Genomic DNA, 24,718 nt, shown 5'->3' on the forward strand with positions numbered 1-24,718 from the left:
GGCATCTTCAAAAGCCTCGAGGACTCGACCCTCCATGTTGGTAGCTATAATCCCCTTCCCCTCTTTTCTGTTTTTCTAACTATTCTCTTTTTCTCTCCCCACTATCGCATTTGTTGGCACTAAATAAAGGTGCATTTGTGATTGAGTAAAACTGAGTTTGTCCCCCGCTGTGTCTTTTGTGCTCTGAGATCCCTAAAACGAACCATCACGAACCCCGCTTGTGTGAGCGGATCGTGACATTAAATTGGCGTCACGGACAGGATCTTGATGGACAGAGGGGTTGCGGGTTTTATATAGTTTGTAACAGGGGAAGGACCCTCGTCTCAGCCGCACCTAGCACGCCACTTCGGTGAGCGCTGTTAGAAAGCAAGGGGGGCGAGGGAAAATTCCCGCAAACTGTATACACCCAGGCGTGTAGCACTCCCTGTCATCAGGATTTCACAAAAGGATCTCATTGTGCAAAAGATGGGACTGTAGTTAGGTTTTGGTTTTTTTTTTGTGTTTTGGGCTGCTTGGTGTAGTTGAGGAGACAACCATTTGTAACTAAGGTGAACCTCCCAGGCAGTTTTGGTCTCCTCGCCCATTCCAGGGAAGCGAAGGGAAACACAGTTTTAGCTGTGCCTTTGGTGTAACTTTAAGCGTACCTCCCTGAGAGTGGTTTTGGTCCCTTCACAAAATGAGTGAAAAACATAAGAATGCATTTTATGCTTTGTTAGCTAAACATAGTGCTAGACCTTCTCCAGACGGAGAAAGGTGGGCACAGAATAATTGGTTTAACTTTGAAAACATTGTAGATAGAATATATTCTTTACAACATGATGCTAGATACAAACTGGGCAGAAATAAAACCATTCTTTGCTCAGTTTTGGGGGCCTGCCTTTCGGCAGCCATAGAGACCCGTTCTGAGCGGGTAAGTGAAGAAAAAGCAGTAATAGAATCCCTGCAAAATTTGGTAGAAGCTTTGCAAAAACAATTAGAACAGGAAAGAAATCAGAATTATTTTCTGCAGATTTCCCTTGCAGAAGGGCGAAGTAAAAACTTAAAATCTGTAGATTCACCCACAGAAATAGAAGGAAAGGAGACATACAACATTAAACAAATATACCCTCAGAAAGAATTAGTACACATGCAAAATTGTGGGGAACACTGTTGCTCCAACTTGAGACCTCTCATCAAAACAGAATATAATTATATAAATGAAGAGGATCATGATCCCCACAAAACCACCAAAGAAATACCATACACGGCCACTGAATTAGCTAAATTAAAGAAAGAATACTTCCGCCTCCCTAGTGAATCAGAGATGGAGTATGTTTTTAGAGTTTCCCTCACAGGGGGCGACCAAATTAAATTAAGTGAACAAGAAGCAAGTGGCTATTGGGGACATGGAGTTTTCTTAACAACAGGAAACACACATGCTCCATGGTCCCTGACACAGCGTGCAGCTCACTGGGCAGGGGGGTTAAACCCCCTTGAGAGGGGCGACCCTCTGGCAATAGTCGGCACCTCAGACCAACTCCTAGAAAACATACACAAAGCTGCATACTTGCAAATGATACATGAAAGAAAATTAATCTCTGGCTGTGAGTCACCAATGCAACAGCCTGTCAAACCTGAGATTATGACCCCTTTAATTCGAGGTTTGCCAGAGTCTCTTAAACCAACAGCAATTCTTCCGAAAACAATAGCATCTATCTCTCCGGTAGATAGACTTGAAAGATTTCTTGGACATACAAGAGATCAAACTGGTTCCACTGACTCCTCACCCTTTACAACTCCTAGCACACAATCTAATAGCAGTTATAAACTTTGGACATGGAGTGAGGTAGCAGAGGAGTTAATAAGTTACAGTAGAAAATATGGACCAGTGAAGTACCCAGAGGACAAACAAGAAAAACCCAGAGGAGTCAGGCACATTGCTTCTCCTAATGAAAAATCAGAAAAGGGAAAACAAATTTCCAACCGGCAGCAACTGTGGTCACTAGGACTGAAAAGGGGAGTGCCGCAAAAAATTATGGATAAATTGCCTTATGATAAATTGGCTAAAATAATTTCTAATTGGCCCTGTCCCAAACCCATTGTGTTGGAATCATCCAACCAACAACCCAGCGCACCTCCTCTTCCACAAACCTTGGGCAACAAGCCACAGCACTCCCTAGCACAAGTTTTAAACAATGAGACACAGCAAGTGGGGGGTGTTCAACAGAAAATAACTTCCCACTTAGAAAGCCTTAGTTTGCAAATCCCCTCAGAAAAAATACAAAAACCTTCTCAAGAAGTAAAATTTTTGGGTATCTGGTGGAAAAGAGGTATGACATGCATCCCACCTGACACCCTAACCTCCTTAGATCAAATTAAAGTGCCTGAGTCCAGGAAAGATCTACAGCATGCCTTGAGATTATTAGTGTTTTGGGGAAAACACATTGCAGATTTTTCAATTTTTGCCAAGCCTCTTTATGATTTGTTGAGAAAGGGAGTAAAATGGGACTGGAGCCCTTCTCAGGAAAAAGCATTACAACTGTTGATTTTTGAAGCCACAGCTCATCAGGCCCTAGGCCCTATCCACCCAACAGATCCTTTTCAGGTAGAATGGGGATTTGCTTCCTCAGGGTTGTCAGTACACATATGGCAGTGGGGTCCTGAGGGTCCGACATGGCCTGTTGGTTTTTATTCCCGTGGTTTCAGAGATGCTGAAAAGAGGTATATTATCTGGGAAAAAGGCTTGTTTGTGGTTAGCCTAGCTCTCATAGAAGTAGAGAAGATTATACAACAACAACCAGTTGTTTGGAGAGGGCCTTTCCAAGTTTTTAAGTCAGTCACTACTGGGACTCCCCCATCTGACGGGGTGGCCCAAACAGCCTCAGTAAAAAAGTGGTATGCTCAGATTGAACATTATTGTAACATCTCAATAACCGAAGGAGCTGTGAAAAAACTGGCAGTACAAGAAGCAGAAAACTTGGATAGCATCCAAGACAAACCTGCCTCAGTCATTACCCCTCCCTTTTCCCCCGAACAGTCAGCAAGTCCTTGGTTTACTGATACTTTTCCTTTTAGCCCAACAGCTCCAAGCATAGTTCCCTCACTACGGGGACCAAGTGATTCCAAGAATCCAGCACATTACCCTGGACAACCTGTCTTGGTGGACCTCCCCACGGTGGGAGAGGTACCACAAGTGCTAAAACCCCCTCCGAATAAATACACATGGGTAACCTTTGATGCTCTAGAGAAAGAGTATCGAATAAATGCACACTGGAAAATTTCCATCATTCTAACTTTCTGCCTTCTGGTGGCAGATTCTGTTGTACTTACTTTTTGCAGGAGAACTCCGAGGGACATGAAGGCCATATAAACCATGATAAATATTTTAAATTGGGAATTTTTAGAAGTATTAATGAAAAAATTGGCTGCCAAAACTAGGGATTTGACCAAATTACAACAACCATTGTAGTTATCCTTATTGGCTTTGGGAACACATCAGTGGTTGCTATCAAACATACTACCAAATTGGGAAAAAGTGAATGTGAATGATCACAAATTGATAATTGATACACTTGGTGCCACACAAAGCAATGTCTCTTTGGCTCTTAGCTGCATTCAGACACAGCTTTGGATGCAGACAGTTGTTGCCTCAATCATAAGGGAAGGAGAAAAAGGCATTTTTCCTACTGAAATTTGGAAAATAATTTGAGACAATGCAAATGATTTTGAAAAAAAATTCCAGTCCTGGTGGTAATTAGTAAACTTTACCTATAACCCCAATACCAACACAGTTACAGCTTTTGTGTTAACCATATGTAATGCCTCTGTACACTCGATATTTCCTATCATTGCATTAGGACTGAATCATGATGGAGCTATTCTCTATGCTTTTGAGCACAGAGAATGGGCCCGTCAAAATGGCGAGAGATGGCAAACTGTCAATTTAGACTCATGTATTGTTCGGGAACAGCAAGGTTTCATCTGTGAGAGTAATGCAATCATAGCTCAAGACATTTGTCTGGACACTGAACAAAATATCTGCCACTTTAAAATTCACCCTAACCAAACTTCTGAAGTAGTGCTAATATGTATAGGCAATGGGTGTGTATGCTTTAGAACTGCTTGTAATGTAGTGTTTGTAGAAGAAATAGTAGTGAATCTTAAGAATCACTCAAATTTTTGTATTTGTAACTTTACCACAACTACAAGATGTGACTTTTCTTACTCAGCCCCAGTTACCTTTTATCACCTTTTACAATCTGATTATACAGTGATGCACAAATTATTGCCTCCCCCTATTGGGATGAATCTTACTTTGGTGAAGCAATTGTTGCTTCATCAGGATTTAATTGAGATTTTGAAAAAGATCAAGAAAAACAGACAGAAAGCCCTGGTAACTATTCATTACAAAGTGAGAAAAATACATCATGTCATGGAAAGGGTAAGAAAAGATGCTGAACACAGGTGGTGGGATACCCTTTTTGGGTAGTCACCTACTGCCACAGGTATCCTGAGCAAAGTGTGTTATCCCATTGTTGTTTTTTTTTTGATTTTGGTTTTGATTGGTTTTGTCTTATCAGTCATTTTATACATCCTAAATTGAAAAATGATGAAAAAGTTGACACACTTGGCATTTCTAATGGAAGCACACAGTTTAATCAATACCCCTTTTGCAAAAGACCCTCCCAAAGTTATTGACACGAGATGTACTACCCTAACAGTAAAAATTAGGCCTCCAACAGCAGATTAATTTGAAAATGTTAATTGCTTGTTTTGATTATTGTTATTTGTTTTAATTATGTTATATTGTAATCAAAATTAAGCTTTTGTATGAAAATTGTTATAACTTTAAGAAATTTTATGATTTGTTCTAATTATTTTGATGAAATTGTTTTAATCAATATTGATTGATTTTGTTTTGTTTCTATTTCCTTTTCCTATTTCTCTCTCTCTCTCTCTCTCTCCCTCTCTCTCTCTTTCACACACACTCTCTACTGTCCCTGTTTTTTCCGGGATATGCTACTGACATGGACGAGTCCTGAAGACTTCGCAAGACTACGGAACCCTGCAGAAGGAGCTCTCTTGACGACAATCGTGAGTCACGGGGTGGTGTAAGAGACGGTCCGAAGATCCCTCATCTGCCTCACGACCATCGTCAAGGACAGAGACTGAAACCCCTAAAAGGGACTTTAAAATCTCAATACAGGAGTTCTGGCCTGGCTGAGGTGGGATGTTGGCCAAGTGCTGCCTGCAGGTGTGTTCGATGGAAAAACCCAGCACCCATATCGGAACATCAGAACCTGAGCAGAAACAATGGGCAAGTCACGGTGAAGTGACTGTGCCTGCTGACTTGTACTGGTTGTCACTGTACCTGCTGACGACCGACTTGTTCTGGGTTCTCTAAACGAACACACTGCAATGATTTCCCCCACCTGTTTGGCCAACTGCCTGTCGCTTCGGAGAGGACTATAAAAACCCTGGAGACCCCCGCTCACTTTTGAGATCTCCCCACTGGAGAAGACCGCGTCTATAGGCATCTTCAAAAGCCTCGAGGACTCGACCCTCCATGTTGGTAGCTATAATCCCCTTCCCCTCTTTTCTGTTTTTCTAACTATTCTCTTTTTCTCTCCCCACTATCGCATTTGTTGGCACTAAATAAAGGTGCATTTGTGATTGAGTAAAACTGAGTTTGTCCCCCGCTGTGTCTTTTGTGCTCTGAGATCCCTAAAACGAACCATCACGAACCCCGCTTGTGTGAGCGGATCGTGACAGAACCATTTTTGATTTGCTTAATTTGTTTTCATTTGTTCCTCCTCTAACAGAGTCATTAGATTGCCTACCATTTACAACTGGTCTTCCACTTTGATACCTCTTTTCTTTTCAGGTTTGTATTTGGAGAAAACATGGTCATTCTAGAAGAGAGAAAACAGACACTCTCATATGAAACATTAAATCTTGCATGGGAGAAACAGCTTTTTTCAAACAAAAGCAATCATATTTCCTTCTTACCATTTATGTCTGTGGGTAATGTCAATAGGTAAGAGAATGTACACTTTGATGACAATATAAATGTCTAATATTCTAATGCCTGAGTTAGGACCTTGATTTCTGCGAGTTATTTGTTCAATAGCACATTCTGAAGGTCAAAATCAATACAAATAAAGTTCTCAGACAATTCTTTCTGAAAGAAAGCTGAAAAAGCTGCAAGCTGAAAAAACAAGTCTAGTCAGATGAAAGAATCAGGAGGCTAAATATGGATTTCAAAAGCAAGTTGGCCAATGACCAGAAGCTGCAAATATTTTGGTTTATAAGACGTTCTTAAAATTCTTTTCTTTGATAACATCATAACTGCTTTTTACAGGTGATTGATTCCACAGTCATGAGACTAATAGTTATGTGAAAAAATATCACGCACCAATAAGACAGGGAAATTAATAATATTTCTACTCACCGTGGTGCTGCTGTATATCCTGATGACTTAATTTTATTATGGAAAACCAGTGGTTTATCTTTCACTGAGTTCTTCGCTCCTTTAAGAAAATAATTTAATTTACATTAAATAGTTTTTAACATTATATTTTACAGTTAAAGTAGATAGTTTTGCTCAATATAAATACTTGTTGTCTCCTTATGTTACAAAACACATTTATGACCAATCACCCTAAAATAATGATTACTGAGAAAAGGAAAGATATATGAATTGTTACATTGTATAACATCTCTCCTCCAATAACACGAATGAGTAAGAACTTTTTTAAACTTCCAAGTAGCAAGAATATTGTTCTGAATCACTTTTTTTCACTATTCATTTCAGTTAGAAAATGTGTTTTCTAACTGCCTCTGCTTAGACTTTGTATGCATTAGCTATAAGGTATTCACACCCTATATTTGGACTAAGGAATGGATCTAAAGATCATTAACAAGCTGACTGTTGGGTTCCTATAATTATTTGTGTTCTTACACGACTCAAGTCGTGAGTAATATCTGCATGCCCAGTGCTGTACTAGGAAGCCCAGAGGGGACCCCTCAGCTCCAAACTGAGTATTTCATATCAGCAGAAACAAACTAAACCTATAAACATTGTAAAGCAGGAAATTTTGTTGATATTCCCAGGGAAAATCTCAGATACATTGGGAGACATTTACCTATGCTGAGGGTAAAAGTCCCTTCAAATGCCACTGTCTATCCTTTTTCTTTATGCAGCAATAAGGCACAAAAAGGCCCTTCCTGAGAAGTTTCCAGAACCACACACCTTAAGAGGCCAAAGGATTTCATTACAGCTCTTATCTATCTGATCATGAGATGTCAACAAAGACAGCACAGTTGTCAGTGCTGGGTGTCCAAGGCAGCCTGGAATTCTTGCTAAAACTCTGTAGATGTATTACGTACCATCAATGTATTATGTACCATAAATCCCTAGAGACATTACCTTTGACATTCTGATGGGCACAAAAAGTGCAAATGGTGAGGATGAAAACTTTTTTTAAAATATTTTTTAAACTTTATTGTTGATAACCAAAAAAAGCTACAGTGCTTCAATGGTAGCTGGACATCAGATCTTCTCTTTTTTTAAGTGTTAGAAAATTGAGACAAAAACTAACTTTCTAAACATTCAGTACTGGCAGAAGATTATTCAGAACAATAAAATATACCAAAATATCTGTTCGGTATATTTCATAACCAAAGTTAAGAAAGAAATGGCAAATTATACAGAAAAATTTACTGCATGCTATGGAAAAAGAATGACTTATGAAAATGTAAATGTGCTACACTCTAACAGTTTAAAAATCCACAGAAAGTTCTCAGACAACAGTTTTTGAAAAAAGAAAAATATTTATAATCATAATTTTCAACTACAATTACATGTGTATGTAAAATTCTTCCTACTGAAGTAAAAATATAATGCAATATATCTTTAAAACAAAAATTAATGTATTGATTGTATTACGCACAAGTCAGCTGGAAGTCAGTTACTGCTATTAAAAATATAACTTTTTAAATTAATTTCAGGATTGGTTTATACTTACCAAATGTTTTGCTAGAAGGTTCTTTCATGTTCTTCTTTAAACCTTTACACAATGGAGAATTTGCCAATAAAGTAGACCTAAGTTATAAAACGAAGCACAAAATATTGATCAATGCAATGAACAAAAATGTCAGATTAGAAAAAGGTGCCAGAACTCCTTTTTAGTTATTTGCCTGCATGTGTGTGTGTACAAGTGCAATAGCAATGAGATTTTAATGAAAACAAGTTAGGCATAGTGGATCAATTATCAGCTCAGATACTCAGGAGCACAGGCCAGCCTTGGCCCTGACTCAATTCACAGACCATTGCTTTTACATGTTAGATCCCAGCTTTGTGAATATTAACTGATGATTTTATTATAAGCACTGAAATGTGCACTTCAGTGTCTATTGCAGGGGTTTTGTCATCTTTGTGATGTCAGCATTTTCTCATAAATCATCTCTAGGGACATAAAGGACAAGAAAGTAATACCCAGAAGGGATTCACCAAGGGGAAGTCATGTTTGATCAGTTTGATAAACTTCTGTGATAAAATGAGTGGCTTGCCAGATGAGGGGAGAGCAGTGGATATTGTCTACTTCGACTTCAGTAAGAGTTCCTACACTGTGTCCTGTGAGAACCTCACAGAGAAGCTGATGAACCATGGTCTGGATGAGCACACAGTGAGGTGGATTCAAAACAAGATGAACAACCAGGCCCAGACTGTGATGATCAGTGGCTCACAGTCTAGCTGGAAAGCAGGAACTAGTGGAGAAACCCAGAGGTTATATCTCCATTCCATATGATTCCATGGTATAGTTCCATTCAACATCTGCATCAATAATCTGGGTAAGGGAGCAGAGTGTACCCTCACCATATTTGCTGATGACTCAAAGCTGAGAGGAGTGTCTTAAAGAGCAGAAGGTTGTGTTCTCATCCAGGGAAACATTTATTGTCTGCATAAATGGGCTGACAGCAAGCTTGTGAAGTTCAACAAGGTGAAACGCAAAGTCCAGCAGCAGAGGAGGAATGAGCCCACGCAGCAGTACAGGCTGTAAGGCAGACTCTAGAGCCAGGCTCCAGGACAAGAGGCAATGAGCAAAACATGAAACACTTATTTACTGTGAAGGTGACTGAGCACTGGCACACGCTGCCCAGAAAGATTATGGTGTCTCCCTCCATGGACATATTCTAAAGTTGTTTGGACATTGTGGTGGACAAATGACTCCAAGTGGCTGTGCTTGAACAGGGTGGTTGGACAAGATGACCTGAAGAGGTGCCTTCCAAACTCAACCATTATGTGGTTCTCTGATTTCTCCCTCTCTACACAACTAAAGTATGATAGGAAAAGAAGTAAAATCAACCATGTCAACAAGTAACACTGCAGAAAATCATATGACACACTTCAGTGCCAGATAAACAAATCCATCATCCAACATGGAGAGAAAACATTTAATTATGCTGTACCTGGCAATAACTGATAGACTTTTCTCATTTCCACATGGGAGAAAATCATTGTGCTGAATTCTCAGCAATGCAGAAAGGTTAACTTCCAACACAGCAATCATATCTTCAAACATTGAGGTGATCAAGCATAAGACCTGCAGCAATTACCATAAATTAACACTCCATTTACTTCATAATTTAAGTTCAAAACATACTGTATTTATAATGAAAAATTAAATCAATTCCTGAAATCTATAAAAATTAGTCAAGAATATCCATGGGTTCAGTCATGAAGAGCATTAAGTGATAGAGTGTTTTAAGCTATCCTTCAAAAATATGCCTATGTTGCTTGTCTTGGTTTAGATTGCTGAAAGGTGTTTTAACAAACTTATATACGTAACAGCGAGAAAAATTCCAACACCACCTACACTAGAGACAATTCTGCAGTACGAGTTGTAAGAAAAGAAGTACACATGAAAGAAAGATTGGCATTGGCTTCAGCAACATGATGAGAACATTCTAAGAGTTGAATTTAAACACAATGCTTCTCTAAAGCAAAAGACTTCTATGTTAAACATGTAGCCCAGATTGAGCTTACTTCTGTAGGAAAACTGCAGTATCAAAACTGGAGTATACAGATAAGAATGCCTTCCATTTCCCTAAAATCACTCTTAGTGGCCTTCTACAGAAATTTCCTCAAAACCCAAATAGTTTTGATAGATCCTTTAGGATTCAGAAGTAGCACATCCTAACATTTTTTTTTTGAGAAACAGAGTATAACAATGTTTATTTTTTTTTCCCTTAAAAGATTTCCTCTGCTTCTTCAATAGTCACTCTTGACATTCAAAGTACACCCACCTCAGTGGGTGTACCACGAACACTGTACAACTGAATACTGTAACAATTCACCTTTTCCTTATTAATTACTTTAGACTGTATATGAGCTGTGAGAGCTTCAAACTAGCAGATTCCAAAATGAAGAATCAACCCTCTTCAAAGAAATTACTGTGTAATTCACATTAAATATACCAAATTGTGCATTAATCTGTTAGCAAAATGTGTAATTAATATATATTTTTTAAAAAACTGGAACTGTTAACATTTATTAAAGCAATGTTTATAGTATACTCACCTTTCCATTAGCTGCCTTCCTTGTTAATGCACATGATCTGGCAATCCGAATGCTGAGGTCACTGTAATCTTTACCAAGAAGAACAAAGTGCTATAAGATAATATCTGCATTTCAGAAGAAAAAACCTATCTCTAAGATGCACACAACAAAAGTCACACATACTAATTTGACATTATCCTAATCCACAGTCTTCAGAGTATATACTTCTATTTTAGCCTCCAATTATAATGAAGTAGAATAACGTTCCTTGTATTGAACACTTGTGAACTGCAAAATTGAATAAAAATTCATGGCTAGCCACTACACTGATCTAGTGCCAACATGTCTTCCGAGAAAAGTCACCAGGGCCAGGAAAACATACAAAAACTATTAGGAAAAAGGCATTTTAAAAAAACCATTTGGTTTCTATTGTATTCTGCTATTTCACAATCTAATTCTTACAATATTTATGTCAGATAACGAAAGCAATCACATTAATGTGTAATCATATATCTTATAGACATACCTCTGTAAGATACAAAAGCTTCCAATTCAAAGTTTGCCAAATTAATTATTAACAAGCCAGTAGAGGTTCCTATCCAAAACCAGCTAGTATTCTGGGAAGAATATCTGTTAAAACAAGGAGAAAAATATCTCTGAGTAGGATAAAGAAGCTTTTCTTTTTACCATACAACAAACAGGAATTGAGCTTTTTAATGCCCATTGCCCGGTCCCAGTACAACAGTAATAAAGCACACACAGAAAAAAAAATATTAAATTTAGAGTTTATTTTTCCAAATCTTTAGCTCAAAATTTCAAGCAAACCTGGCGAAGCTTTGAAAACTAAGAGTAGAACACAATCCTTGGTTTCATGTAAGTGCTTCATGGTACATCTAAAACTACACAGGAAATACTTTTCTTCAAAAATTACTGTGGTTTGTAAGAGTTGGGAGATGCTGTAAAAGCACTGTATACAAAAAGAGAAAATTCAAATCAAGAGGCAAATCCACTCATAGTTTACTTTTACTGCTCTTATATGAACACCCAAAATGCAGTGAAATTCAACGTATGTTTTTACATAATTAAAGTACAAGAGAAAAGCCAGCACAAACTGGGGGAAAACCCCAGGCAAGTCTGGAATGTCTGTCTCAGCCTCTGCTTAGTGGCAGCACTATTGCAGCCGAGTAATGAAATCCAACTTCTGCAAGCACCACAGAGTAAAACAACTGGTTACAATTTCAGTCAAGACCCTAACAGAAGAAATATATTATCAAGCAGAAGATAATTGTAACAAAATAACAGTTGTCATTCTCAAAAAAACTAAAATTTTTTTGATGCCACAATATATAAAAATTAACATCAACATTTTAACAGATTCTCCAAATAGGAGTCAGTAGACTTGTTTTATTTGTTAAAATCAGACCACAAGAGTTGAAGTAAGGATATGGAAAAATATGAAGCTGCAACTTGGTATGAAAAAACTCCCCACAGTGGCTTATAACTATTTTATTACCAAAATAATACCCAAAAAAACAAACCAAACCAAAAAAAAAAAAAAAAAAAACAAAAAAAAAACACATCAAATAGATACAGTCAAATAGGTTAAAAAGCAGACTGGAATAGACAGTTCAACTTCTGGTTTTGATACTTTTACATGATATGAATAGTTTTATTTGTGATTTGCACTATGTTCATTAGAGCAGTAAGAGACTGATTTAATTTTCAAATTCTTTGAAATATTTATAAAGAATTGTCACTATCAAGTTATTATGACCACCATTAAGTGTTATAGCTAGGAAGTTTAACTCACTCCAACTTTACAATAATGAAGTCCATTGTGATGAGATTCCTCCATGTCAAAAAGCTTAGGAAAGTGTGAGATGCCTAAGTTTGGACACCAGTGTTTCAAAAATGTTTCATTGTTTCTTTTCATTGCAGGCAGGAAAAGCAGTGTGTCAGGGATTGCTCAATTGTTCAGAAAAATCCGAAGCACCCTCTAAAACCAGCACACTTTTTTAAAAAAATAAATAGAAAAAATTTTTATAAATGCAAAACTCTCCACCCAGAATAAAATGGAACTGAATTAACAGTAAGAATTTAATGGCCATGGTTGTTTATAAGGAGAACAAAACCTTCAATTGCGATGTGATAGGTAAAAGAACAAATAGACCTTAGATGTACAATGTGAAGCAGCAACAGGTGGGTATGGGAGAGAGATGTCACCTCAATTCAGAAAATTATTTCAAATAATCTATTACTTTGGAACCATTTCAGGCAACCATGTCCCAAAAGGGAATTGAAAAATAAATGAGATTGACTTTCAGAAATTTTCAAAAGCAAATGTTAAAAACGTTACACAAAACATGCCCTTCTACAAGGTACAAACTATTTTATTCCAGAAGGGCAGAGGTCACTTGTTCATGAGCTGTAATTTGCTCTGCGAGGAAGGAACTTGATAGTGGCTGGCACTGGACTATCAGAGTGAAAAACATACTAAAAGCCTGTGTATGAAAAGAGAGTAATTCAGACTAGAAGTAAAATAGAACAAGTCAGTTCCTGGAACAACTTCAGTAGGGACACAGTGGATTCTTTACTGCCAGAAAACCTATCATCTTTAAAGATGTGCTGTTGTTCAAATCAAACCTACATCTGTGATGAAGACAGAGTTTTGATACTTTGAGAGTGATATAATACTAGCAATAAGTCAGACTGTAATAATTCATCATCTGTCTTTCAAGTGCTGTCACTGCATTAAAGTATGCCTGAGATGTACATCTTAAAAATCACCACTTCCATTCTCTCAATGGTGGTACTTCTAAATATGGAGGCATCATGAAAATAACTGTGAATAATTACTTTAATTTAACATAAAGACAACTAAAGTTGGATATTTATCCAAATTTAAACTGGATATTTATCTTGTTTATCAAAAGTCATTTATATATCTAACCAAAGACTGATCAGTTCCATCTAAATAACCCAGCACACAGCAAAGGTTAGGACAAGAGTTTTCTAAAACATGATATGGCTAAGAAATTTATACAAGTGACAATCATAAATTACAACACAAACAGGTTGTTCTTTGAGAGAGTTCTTGTGGGAGTGTTCTGAACAGATCTCCAGGTGCCTGATAGTATAGTTAAACTTCTCTTCAGGAAAGAAACACAATGTAAGGATTAATTCTACCTGGATAACCAGTTCCACGGGAATGAGTAAAAGCATCATGTTCTGGAATATCTGTCCCTCTGACAGAAGTTTGACTGGAGCAAGTTATGTAGTTCAAAAGTTATTTAAATTTGGAAGGCAAACTGACACAGTCACACCATGGCTGCGTCAGATATTTCATTAGGAAAGCAAACTCAAAATAAAATTGATTTATGCTATCAGTAGATTCTACAATGGACACTCGCAATGACATTTTTATGGAATTATTTTTCAGAATAAATCCCAGTTATAACAATCAGCTTGTGTACATTATCTTCCTAAAAGTAGGCCACCAAAACTTGCAGATCACTAAAAAGAAAATTTGATTCTACTACTGCATTTTTCAAAATATAAAAATTGGCAGTGAAAATAATCCAAGAACCGATAGGAACTCCTAGAAATTAATTTGAGTCAAATACTGGGTGGTATTTTAAAGGACTTACGTGTTTTCTTCATTATGGAAATGTACAAAAAAGTCACAATGCTCAATTAAGAGGATAGGCAATGATGTTTCCACTGATCCCTCTGGTCTTGTGTTGTCTGTTTTGCAAAGCTTGGAATTATTTTGCCCTTCACCTAAGGAAGTCAACAATACCAGCTATCAAAATACTATGAAATAAAGGAAACAGACAGGATTCAAGAGAGAATCTGTAGTAGTCATGAAAAACAAAGACCATGCTCAAGAAACTTCTGTTTCAAAAGAGGGATATTTCCTAAGAGCCAGCTTTCCTTGTTGTTCCATGGGTTTTTTTCAAATACCTAGAAACAAAATCCAAAGATCCTACTTATGGACTGAAAAGGAGGTTGCAGATTTTAGGTCTTTTCACCTCAAGAAGTGACACTGAAAGCCATACTCCAATAATCCTTAAATGTGCTGGCTATCTTTCCAGTTGGCCCAAAAATTCCCTTGACACTAAAGTTACAACATAATCCAAAAGCAAGATGAAAATCTACCTCAGTTCCCTGTTCCCAAGGTGCCTCCAATCCATTCTGCATGTGTAATTCACACTCAAGAACTACTAGCATCAAATTCACCATTAGACACAGACATTACATCACTCTCTTTCAAACATGAAAGTCAGATCCATAGATTTTAAATAATAACAAGAAATGTAGCAGTCTTCCCCCCTACGTTAAGATTTTAGGCTTATGGAAGCTGGACCACTAGGCAAGCACGAATACAACAGTCATTGATCCAGGAAAAGAGCAAGCAAGGGAAAACAGATTTCCCTTTCCCCAAGAAAGCCACAGCGGTGCTGAGGGGACAGGGGTCTGCACCTCATATCCCATTGTCCCAAGGCTGTTAGCTGCTCATGGCCATCCCGAGGGACAACAAGAAAGCCGTCAAGCCAGTCTGGTATCAGGGAATCACCCTCCTGGGGTTACCAGGGCAGTCTATTAAGACTTATATGGAATCTGTGTTATACTACTATACTATCATAAAGGCACCGGTACAGATTTTTTTAAAAATTATGAAATAGCAAAAAAATAAAGAGAATCCTAGAAACTTCAAACGTAGCTAAGAAATAGTACTCCATTTTGACAAGGGATTACTTTTTAGGTGCTGGCTATGTTCTCACTGAGGCCTTGGACAATGAATTCAATAAAAAACCAAATACTTAATAGTGCACATGATGCAATGTTTTCTGAACAAATGCACTGGCCAAGAATTTATTGCATACATACATGCATAATTCCTTCCAGATACACCAATACTCAACTATATATCAGCTTCAGTGAGAATTCCATGCCACAATCTAAGACTCATACGCCTGTCACAATAAATTGTCATGTAAAAAAAGCCCACACTCAGTAGCCAGTAACGAGATTATACCATAAACAGCATTCTAAGAGCACTGTGCTACCTATTTCTTTGCCAGATTTCCACACTTTATTACAGAATTTCTCTTGCTCTCTTTTTAAGTCGATATGGGCCACACAACGGTAATTATGATCACTGATTAAACTGAAGATCCAAAGCTGCAAGAAAAATAAAAAGTAATTTCAATAACCTTTTGACACTAAATATAAAGCTTACATGAATACAAATTAAAGACCCAATATTTAAAACCATGAATGTAATTAGTGAACTTTTGTATATGGCATCTCACCTTGGACAAGAACTCCAATTATATGTATTTCTAAGATTATTAAAAATAATCAAAGATAAAATATTCAAAATCAGTAAAAGCAGGAATGATCAGTTTGAACTCTACATCTAATTCCCTCATGTTCATGTGTTTTTTAAAAAGCTCCTTATAGACTATTTCCCACAATTAAAAATCACAGGTAACATGCATGTAATTGCTCACTGGGTCATGTAGATGAATTTCATTTATACCTTTCTTGGTTTAGATACCACTACAGTTAAAGCTTTATTTTCTTCAGAATTACTGAACAGTAACACTGAAGGAAAACATCTGTAAATTAATCATGTAAATATATTCTTACCATGAAAGAAAAGATGAAATGGATATTCACATTTACCATATTTTTATTAGAATTCCCACATGCTGAAATCATAGCCTCTCCCATGGAATTGTCATGCATTTCTTATTTAGGCCAAAATAGGAGAATCCTATTTTTCACCTTTTTTTTTTTAACAGATATATTTATACCTTCTCAGTGTGCACTTCTGAGATAATCACTGATTGTACTCTTAAAAGTTTTCCTGGTTTTCAAGAAAAAGCTTCTGTTTTGTAATTGAGGTCTTATTTGCTGTTTATGGTTTACACTAGAAGCACTGAATTATGCTTACTAAAATAACTTTTTTAACAATTCAAAAAACTTAGGCATTGGTGAATCTTTATTATAGATAGAAGCATCAATAATAATTGACTCTTGATGTAGAGACTAAGTTTAATGAACAATTCTTACCTGTCCCTCAGCACACCCAGTGATAATCTGTTTGTTTTCTTCATTAATTAGCAGACTTAGCAAAGGACATGCTGCTCAGAAAAGAAAGATAAAAGCATTTCTAGAGTAGACACAAATCAGATATTTAATTAAAATACATGATTCAAAATTTTCCTATTTATAAAGACAGGTGGGAAAAGCCCCTATTGAAGTTCTCATGGTTGCAGAGAGCTTTGTGTGCCTCAACCTTTGTGCTGCTGAGGGCTTTCAATCTGCAGGTCTCTGGACTGCCTGTCACCTAAGCTGCCATGGCAGTGGTTTCCTGCACCCTGTCACCCAAGCTGCTGCGGCATGGTTTGCAGACTTGTTTAAGAAAGCACACTAAAACTATCCCCTGGGAAGCAGAGTTTAAAGGAAAAACTATTTACTGTTGGCTTTAAAGGATAACACGTTTACTGCTACCTTGTCTATTGAGAATTATTTTCACTAAATCAACCCAAAACTTCTATAATAATCATAGATTATTATTTAGACATAGGAAGTTTTGCTATGAAAAAATACAGTTAAAAATAGAAAAATTACCTGTTATTATTCCTGATTGATACATTAAGTGGCTGGTAGAATAGTCCCATACCTTTAGATAAAAAAAAAAAAAAAAAAAAAAAAAAAAAAAAAAAAAAAAGTATCTACTTAGATATCTATGGAAAACACAACTTTTAACAGCCATCACGTGGTGAAAACAGAGAACTGCAACATTTAAAGTGATATTCTTAGGAAAGAATTTTTTTTTCAGCACCTGTTTTCATCTATGAAGCGTTTGGCCCAACAGATAAGCATCCATGGTGAAAAAGGGGAAACTCACAGGATACAGATACACAAACTTCTTTTCTTAGGTTGATATCTCAGTGATTTTAGCTAAATTTACGAAAAGGCATACACGACAAAGACAAGAAAAGAGGGGAGGGGTCCATTGTATACAGTAACCCAGTCCAATAATCCCAAAAGGGATAATTCAAATCAATATCAGGAGACTCAACGGAAAATGCTTTTTTTTCAGCTGAGCATACCTGAAACACTACAGTTAGAGCCAAACTGATAAAAATATTTTATTTCTATTTCCCAGATGATAATAATCACTGATGTTCATACTTCAATGTGGAAAGTTCTGAATATACAAAACCTGCAGTGTTCTTTTAAGAGAGAGTAATTAATTTTTGTTATAATTTCCCAAGCAATTGGAAGAACAATGCCCTTATCTCCATAAAATTGAAGATATTTTTTACCTAATCTTCAGAGCATATTTAAAGGGGAATAAATAAGATTACTTCACATAATCACTAAATTATTCTTCTTTAAGTCCATCTCTACAATTTCCTTGCCTTAAAGGTTCTGTCTTCTGACACTGATATAAGCATACTTTTCTCCCATGTGCAAAACTCAGCAGCAGTCACAGGAGCCAGGTGTCCATCCAATTCAGCTAGTACAGCTTCATTCTGTGATTAATCAAGTCAAAAATAAAAACAGAATAGATTTCAACATAAAATTTACAATTAACAGTTTCAATAATTAATGACTCTTGCTAAGCACTGTCAAATTTGTTTTCAAAGTATAATTCAGTAAGATTGTTCTTTTTGAAACTGAAGCCCTGTATACCATCCTGCTGGCAAAGCCACTACGCGTTACTTTTGCTTCTTCAGACTGAATGATATAGGAATAGTTTTTCAGATGACCTAAGAATATTTTCTATTTCTAAGTTATTGAGATACTGTTTCAGTTCAACTCTTTAAACCTAGTCTTCTATCTGATATATGATGCATTATAAAGCACCATTTCCTACTTATTTTATGACACAAAATGAATGTTTTTGCTTAATTTTACTAACATCTCTGTATCGTGATTTTATTTGAAAGTAAGTAAAAGAAATACCAGTACCATGGCTACAAAGAATGCTATCTCACCTTTGCACTTAACATGTAGATCTGATTTCCAGCACATACTGCCACTTGTTGATCATCTGGACTAAATCTTATATGAAGCACCATTCCCAAAAGAGTTCCTATAACAATTCCTCGAGGTGTAAACCCTGCAGAAATTGTATTGTCAATGAGACTCAATGAAATATAAAAATCTGGTGCAGTGAGATTCTTAGAAACTTTGCAGAGCAGCTACTAACCACAGAGCTGTCCCAGTTGTTGTCAGGAATATGTACAAAAAACATGCTGTTTAGATACACCAGGATATTGGAAAGAAAAGCATAGAATTATGGACCACCATAATTCCTCCATCCACCCTGTTGACTAGACATGATCTGGCACTCTTAATGATATTAATAATTCCCATCAAATCATGCTTTCTTGCTTCCATTGAAGACTTCCAGGGAAAGGATTTTTGGAGTAGGGTGATGTGCCCATGGAACCCACTAGTGCCACATTCATTTTGGAGGTAAGAAATCCTAACTGAAGCCCAGAAAAACACAGCTTTGAAAAATACTTCTTTTGGGAGAAAATGCCAGCCACTCATCCAAAAAGGAAAGAAGATTTTCCATCTCTGGTTTTATTTTTTCTGTGGGAAAAGGCTGAAAGAGAAAGTATACCACTAAATATCATTACAGAGCCAGATAAGACTAGCTCTGAGAATGGTCATGTTTCTATCTTGTCTTTATAATTTCATTCTGGTCATCTCACTGGTTCAAGCAGATTGGTTCTGCTGATCCCTATTTGATAATTTTGCCTTTAATGATGTGAGGATGCTTTGGATATGTCATTAAATTTTAGGATTTCATAGGGAACAGTTATCTTCAATACAAGCACAACTACAGGTGTCCTTTCAGGCTTTCATATTAGATGCTGTGGAGTCTTTTTACAATTGATTAACAAGGTCAAGGTCACATAAAGAATTCCTTAACTACTTTGACACAGTTTATAAGAAATAATATGAGAAAATATGCCAAGAATGTGCAGAGGACAGTCCGTGGAGATTCTACAGCATCTGCTGAAGTGCCTGTAGATGGAGAGAAAATGGAAAAAATCAAGCAGCAGACAATCTGGATGTTAAATGCCTTTGTATCAAAACTACACATCCTCTTTATTATCTCTACTACTTTCTGTTCCTATCTTCCAGTTTAATTTTCCTCCAAATTTATAGTCCCATTTTATTCCAGTCCATGAAGCACCCTTTGATTCTCTGTGTTACTCTTACATGGACAAAAAATTAATATTGACCTTTTTTAATAAAAAAGCACTGCTATTGTTAAACTTTTCTTTGCAACATTAGTTTTTGCATTATGTAGATTTGCAAATTCAGAGTGGAGGAGAGTACAAGAGATTAAGTCATTAATTCATTGACTGAATCAAGATTAAGTCCATTAATCCCTCACATTAAGTCATCAGCAAATCTCTAACTATAGGTAACAAGGAGGAAACTTTTAATAGTTTGGGACAATGCCATGCAACTTTAAATATTGACACAAACAGGGGACAGACTGCCACTGGGAATCCAGTGAGTCATGACTCTGGGAATCTTGCCTGCCTTTCTTTCTTCTTCTTTCTTCTTTTCTTTCTTTCTTTCTTCTTTCTTTTCTGTCTTTCTTTCTTTCTTTCTTTCTTTCTTTCTTTCTTTCTTTCTTTCTTTCTTTCTTTCTTTCTTTCTTCTTCTTTCTTTCTTCTTTCTTTCTTCTTTCTTTCTTTTCTTTCTTTCTTTCTTCTCTTTCTTTCTCTCTTTCTCTTCTTTTTCTCTTCTTTCTTCTCTTTCTTTCTTTCTTTCTTTCTTTCTTTCTTTCTTTCTTTCTTTCTTTCTCTTTCCTTTCTTTCTTTCTTTCTTTCTTTCTTTCTTCTTTCTTTCTTTTCTTTCTTTCTTTCTTTCTTTCTTTTCTTTCTTTCTTTCTTTCTTTCTTTTCTTCTGCTTTCCAATGAGTTTACGCTTACAGAAAGGTTAGCACTGCTCCCTAAAATCTGATTACATTGGTTGAGGCTCCAAACCACAATGGTGGTCAGGATACAGGGTCATGCACTTCTTCTCCTAAATCAGATACTTGCATTGGTCTTTCTCACACACACATATGAAAACAATGTTCCAGAGACAGAAGGAGAGGCAAAGCAGGATACAAAACACTGGTTCTACAAGTATTCCAGAAAATGAAGTATTTTGGCTTTGCATGTTTAATTATGCAGTACTGCTATGATTAATTTTTCCTCTTCCATTTTATTCTACAGCGGCAGAAGGTCACTGCCTCTGCAGCTCTCCTCTGTGTTTGTCCCGATGCCGCCGGCAGGCGCTGGTTCCCGCACAGCACCTCGGCCAGCTCCCGACCCAGCTCAGCATCGCCGCGGGGCCGCCGCGCCGCCCGGGGCCGGTGGCTGTGACAGTGACAGGACTGGCTGTGTGCTGCCGGCCTGCTCCAACTCGGCATTGCCGAAGAGGAGCAAGAGAGAAAACACAGAATTAATATGGCTGTTCGTGCTGCTGAATCTGGGTGGCTGAGGCATGCTTCTCAAAAATAACAGTCTCGTTATAAAAGGAGCAATGGGAGAAAAGGAGGTGTTGGGGTGGCCTGCCAAGGTGGTTGCTGCCCAGTGAGTTATTGGTGATGAATGGCTGCCTTTGAATCACTTCTTTGTTCATATATATCACACATATATATTATAAAAACAATACTCTACCTTCTTGCACTTTCTGTGTACATTCATCAAGATTCCACACTATCACATGTTCACGAGAGGGCAGAACAGACAAGAAGTGGATTGATTTTACTTCCAAAAGACAATGCAGAAATGGAGCAACGATGCCCTGACAAAAATAATGGCTGACAAATGTAGATAAAGAAGAGTTAAATGAATCACTTCAAACAAAGATTATGAATAACATAAAACTACAGAGGGATACTGTACATGAAACCAAGAAAACAATAACTAATTTTTATTTACAGCTTCAAAATCACCTAAACTACAATGTAGCCATGCTGGGTTTGGCTGGGATGGAGTTAACTTTTTTCATAGCAGCTTGCATGGCACAGTGCTTTGGATTTTGTGACAAAACCTGGGATGGTAACACAGCAATGTTTTGGCTGTTGTCAAATACTGTTTGCACAGCATTGAGGTCTTCTCTTTTTTTCCCACTTTTTCTCAGTTTCCCCAAGCCAACAATAGGCTGAAGATGCATAAGAGGTTGAGAGGGGACACAGCTGAAATAAACGTTTCAGTTTGCCAAACTGACAAAAGGATATTCCCTACCATATGATGTTGTGCTCAGCAATTGAACTGGGGTATTGCATGCAAGAAGGTGTTGAGGGCCTGGGACATTGACTCTAAGGTGGCTGTTGTTCAAAGCCTTTACTGGGCTTAGTCTGATTGTAGGGGGTGGTGACTGCCTTGGTATAACTTTTTTCTTTCTCTTCCCTTCACTCATTAAACTACCTTTGTAGCTTAATGAGTGACTTCTTACTTTTTCCCATTCTATGCTCTCTCCTACCCTGCTGGGAAGGAGTCAGCAGGAGACTGGGGAATGGTTTAGCTACCAGCCAGAGCAAACCCACCACAACAGCTTATTCTATTCTTATCACAATAAAAAACTTCACAACAAATGCTAGTACCTTTCCAGCACTGAAGGGAAAAACCTGACACTTCTACACTACCCTCAAATATTTTATTTATAAATTAGTTCAAAGTAGCAGCCTACGAAGGGCTCTATTCTAGCTTTACCTGAGCAGTGGCTGTGTTCCAGACGCACAACTCATTGCAACTCACAGGGAAAGCACAGTGGTGGTGACTGCACGCCAGCTGAAAGAGGGGCTCTGGCAGTTTGCCTTTAAACAAGTGTTTTTCGCAGACAACGTCAGGATCACGGCTTCCTCCAGAGGCCCAGCGGGCCTCTCCAGGCCCGGCGCTCTCCATCCTGCGGCTGCCAGCGGCGCCGCGGCGGAGCCGGACCACCGGGGCCGCCTTCCGCCGCCGGCTGCGTCCTGACCGCGGGGGCCGAGGGATCACGGTCCCGCTCGGGGATCCCTCCCGCTGGGACGCGGAGAGACTCGGCCCCGGCTCCGATCGCGGCCCCGGCCCCGGCCCGTAACCAGGGCAGCGCCGCCGCTGACGGGAGGCCGGGCGGGACAGCCCTCGTTCGCCCGCGGAGCGCGGCGGGCCCGCGGCGGCAGCCGCTGTCCCCTCACCCGGACAACGGGCCCCGCGACCGGCGACGGCCGCCCGGGGCTGCTCCTGGCTCTCCACAGCGATGTCCTGGGCAGCGTGGCCGGAAGGTCCAGGAGCGCCCCACTCGTGTTCCAATCGTGGGATGCCAGCTGGAGCACTGCACCCAGCGCTGGGGACCCCAGCACGACACAGACAGGGACCTGTTGAAGTGAGACCCTGAGGACAGACGTGAACGTCTCTTCTGTAAAGAGAGGCAAAGAGATTTGGTGTTCTTCACAGAATCACAGAGTCAGAATGGGTCAGGTTGGAAGAGAACACAGGGGGTCACCTGGAACAAGCAGGGTCATCCTAAAGCACAAGGCACAGGATTGCATCCAGATAGCTCTTGAATATTCCCACATCCATACCTTGAGAGAGATTCCATAACCTCTCTGGTCAATCTGTTCCAGTGGATGGTTGGTCACCTGCACAGTTCTTCCTCAAATTCAGGTGGAACTTTTTCAGCCTGGAAAAGAGAAGGCTCCAGGGACACCTTATAGTACCCTCTGAATATATAAAGTGAGCACATAAAGACAGAGAGAAACTTTACCAAGGCCTTTAGTGTCAGAACAAGGGGCAAAGATATTAAACAAGAAGGGGTTGATTTGGATTGGACAGAGGGAGCACATTTTTTACAATGTGGGTGGTGAGACACTGGAACAGGGTGCCCAGAGAAGCTGCAGATCCCCTGCCACTGGGGGTGTTCAAGGCCAGGATGGATGAAGCTTTGAGCAATCTGGTCTACTGGAAGGTCTTCCTGCCCACAGCAGGGGGGTTAGACTAAGTGATTGTTAAATGTACTTTCCAACCCAAACCATCTGTGGTTTTGTGATGCAGAGAACACAGCACAGACAGCACATGAAGCAGCATCACCAAGAAAAAAACCCAAAACCTTCTACTTCCCCCAAGTTTCTGGATGGTGGCAAATTGGGGGGAGCAGTCAGAAACAGGCTGATGAGAATTTCGTGGTGTCCAACAAGAGTGGAATCCCCCATCTGGCACAGAGTAATTTCATGCAAGATGAAATGCTGAAGGATGGCTCTCTAGGAAGGGTCTCCCCAGAAAAGGATGCAGACATCCTGCTGGACAAGCTGAATATGAGCCACCATGGTGCCCATGCAACAGAGGCACCCAACTGCATCCTGGGCTCTATTAGTAATAGGGAGTAGCCAGCAAGTTGTGTGAGTGATCCTTCCCTTTTCTTCAGCACCAGTAAGGCTGCACCTGCAGTGCTGCATCCAATTTTGGGATTTTGGGCACAAGAAAGATCCTGACATACTGGAGCAATTCTAGTAGAGAGCAAGAAATATGGTCAGGGAGCTGGAGAAAATGATGTCCACAGAGAGACTGAGAGAGCTGGGTCTCTTCAGCCTGGAGAAGAGAAAGCTCAGACTTTATTGTGGCCTACAACTAAATAACTAGAGGATGCAGGAAAGACAGAGAGACTCTTCTCAGAGGCACTCAGTGATAAACTGGATCCTGGAAAAATACAATTAGAGTTATACCAAATCAGTATTTAAATTTTTTAAATAGCATGGCAGTGGTTGAATATCAGAACAAGTTTCTGAAGAGAGGTTGTGGATCTCTGTATCTGGTGTTGTCCAGGAGTCAAATGGACATGGCCCTGAGCAACCTGATTTAATTAGAACTGTTTTTAACAGGAAGGTGGACAGGAGGATTCCAGAAGTCCCTTTCAACCTTGAGTTTTGATTTTATCATCAAGTTTTTGATCTGCATCAACTTAAACCATTTTGATGCAGATCAGTCAATATCAACCTCAACTACTTTTCAAACAGATACTTTCTATAGGAATGTCTTTATTGTGTGTCTGTAATTAACACTACAAGTAATTTTGCCCTATATAAGCATCTGATATATTTTATCACTGACAACCTAGTCTCCCTGTGTTTGTTAGTTTTGCCTGGAGAAAGTACCAGTC

General features: G+C 38.6%; 1 protein-coding gene across 1 annotated transcript in view; it reads right to left on the reverse strand.

Moving 5' to 3' along the window:
* The window catches only part of WDR27 (WD repeat domain 27), a 96,879-nt gene extending 74,391 nt beyond the window's left edge, over positions 1 to 22,488 (reverse strand). The window contains 15 exon segments of the mRNA XM_066180427.1: positions 5,820 to 5,891; positions 6,431 to 6,509; positions 8,007 to 8,083; positions 9,451 to 9,584; positions 10,562 to 10,629; positions 11,067 to 11,170; positions 14,188 to 14,320; positions 15,610 to 15,724; positions 16,622 to 16,692; positions 17,183 to 17,234; positions 17,980 to 18,093; positions 18,559 to 18,683; positions 21,259 to 21,316; positions 21,318 to 21,401; positions 22,297 to 22,488. Of these exon segments, the coding sequence (XP_066036524.1) occupies positions 5,820 to 5,891; positions 6,431 to 6,509; positions 8,007 to 8,083; positions 9,451 to 9,584; positions 10,562 to 10,629; positions 11,067 to 11,170; positions 14,188 to 14,320; positions 15,610 to 15,724; positions 16,622 to 16,692; positions 17,183 to 17,234; positions 17,980 to 18,093; positions 18,559 to 18,683; positions 21,259 to 21,316; positions 21,318 to 21,401; positions 22,297 to 22,488 (1,478 nt within the window).
* Positions 22,489 to 24,718: the final 2,230 nt, after the last annotated feature.

This window comes from Chamaea fasciata, unplaced genomic scaffold, assembly GCF_029207755.1.
Source record: "Chamaea fasciata isolate MVZ Bird 193981 ecotype frontalis unplaced genomic scaffold, bChaFas1.0.hap1 SCAF_3, whole genome shotgun sequence".
In the NCBI taxonomy this organism is placed as follows: domain Eukaryota; kingdom Metazoa; phylum Chordata; class Aves; order Passeriformes; family Sylviidae; genus Chamaea; species Chamaea fasciata.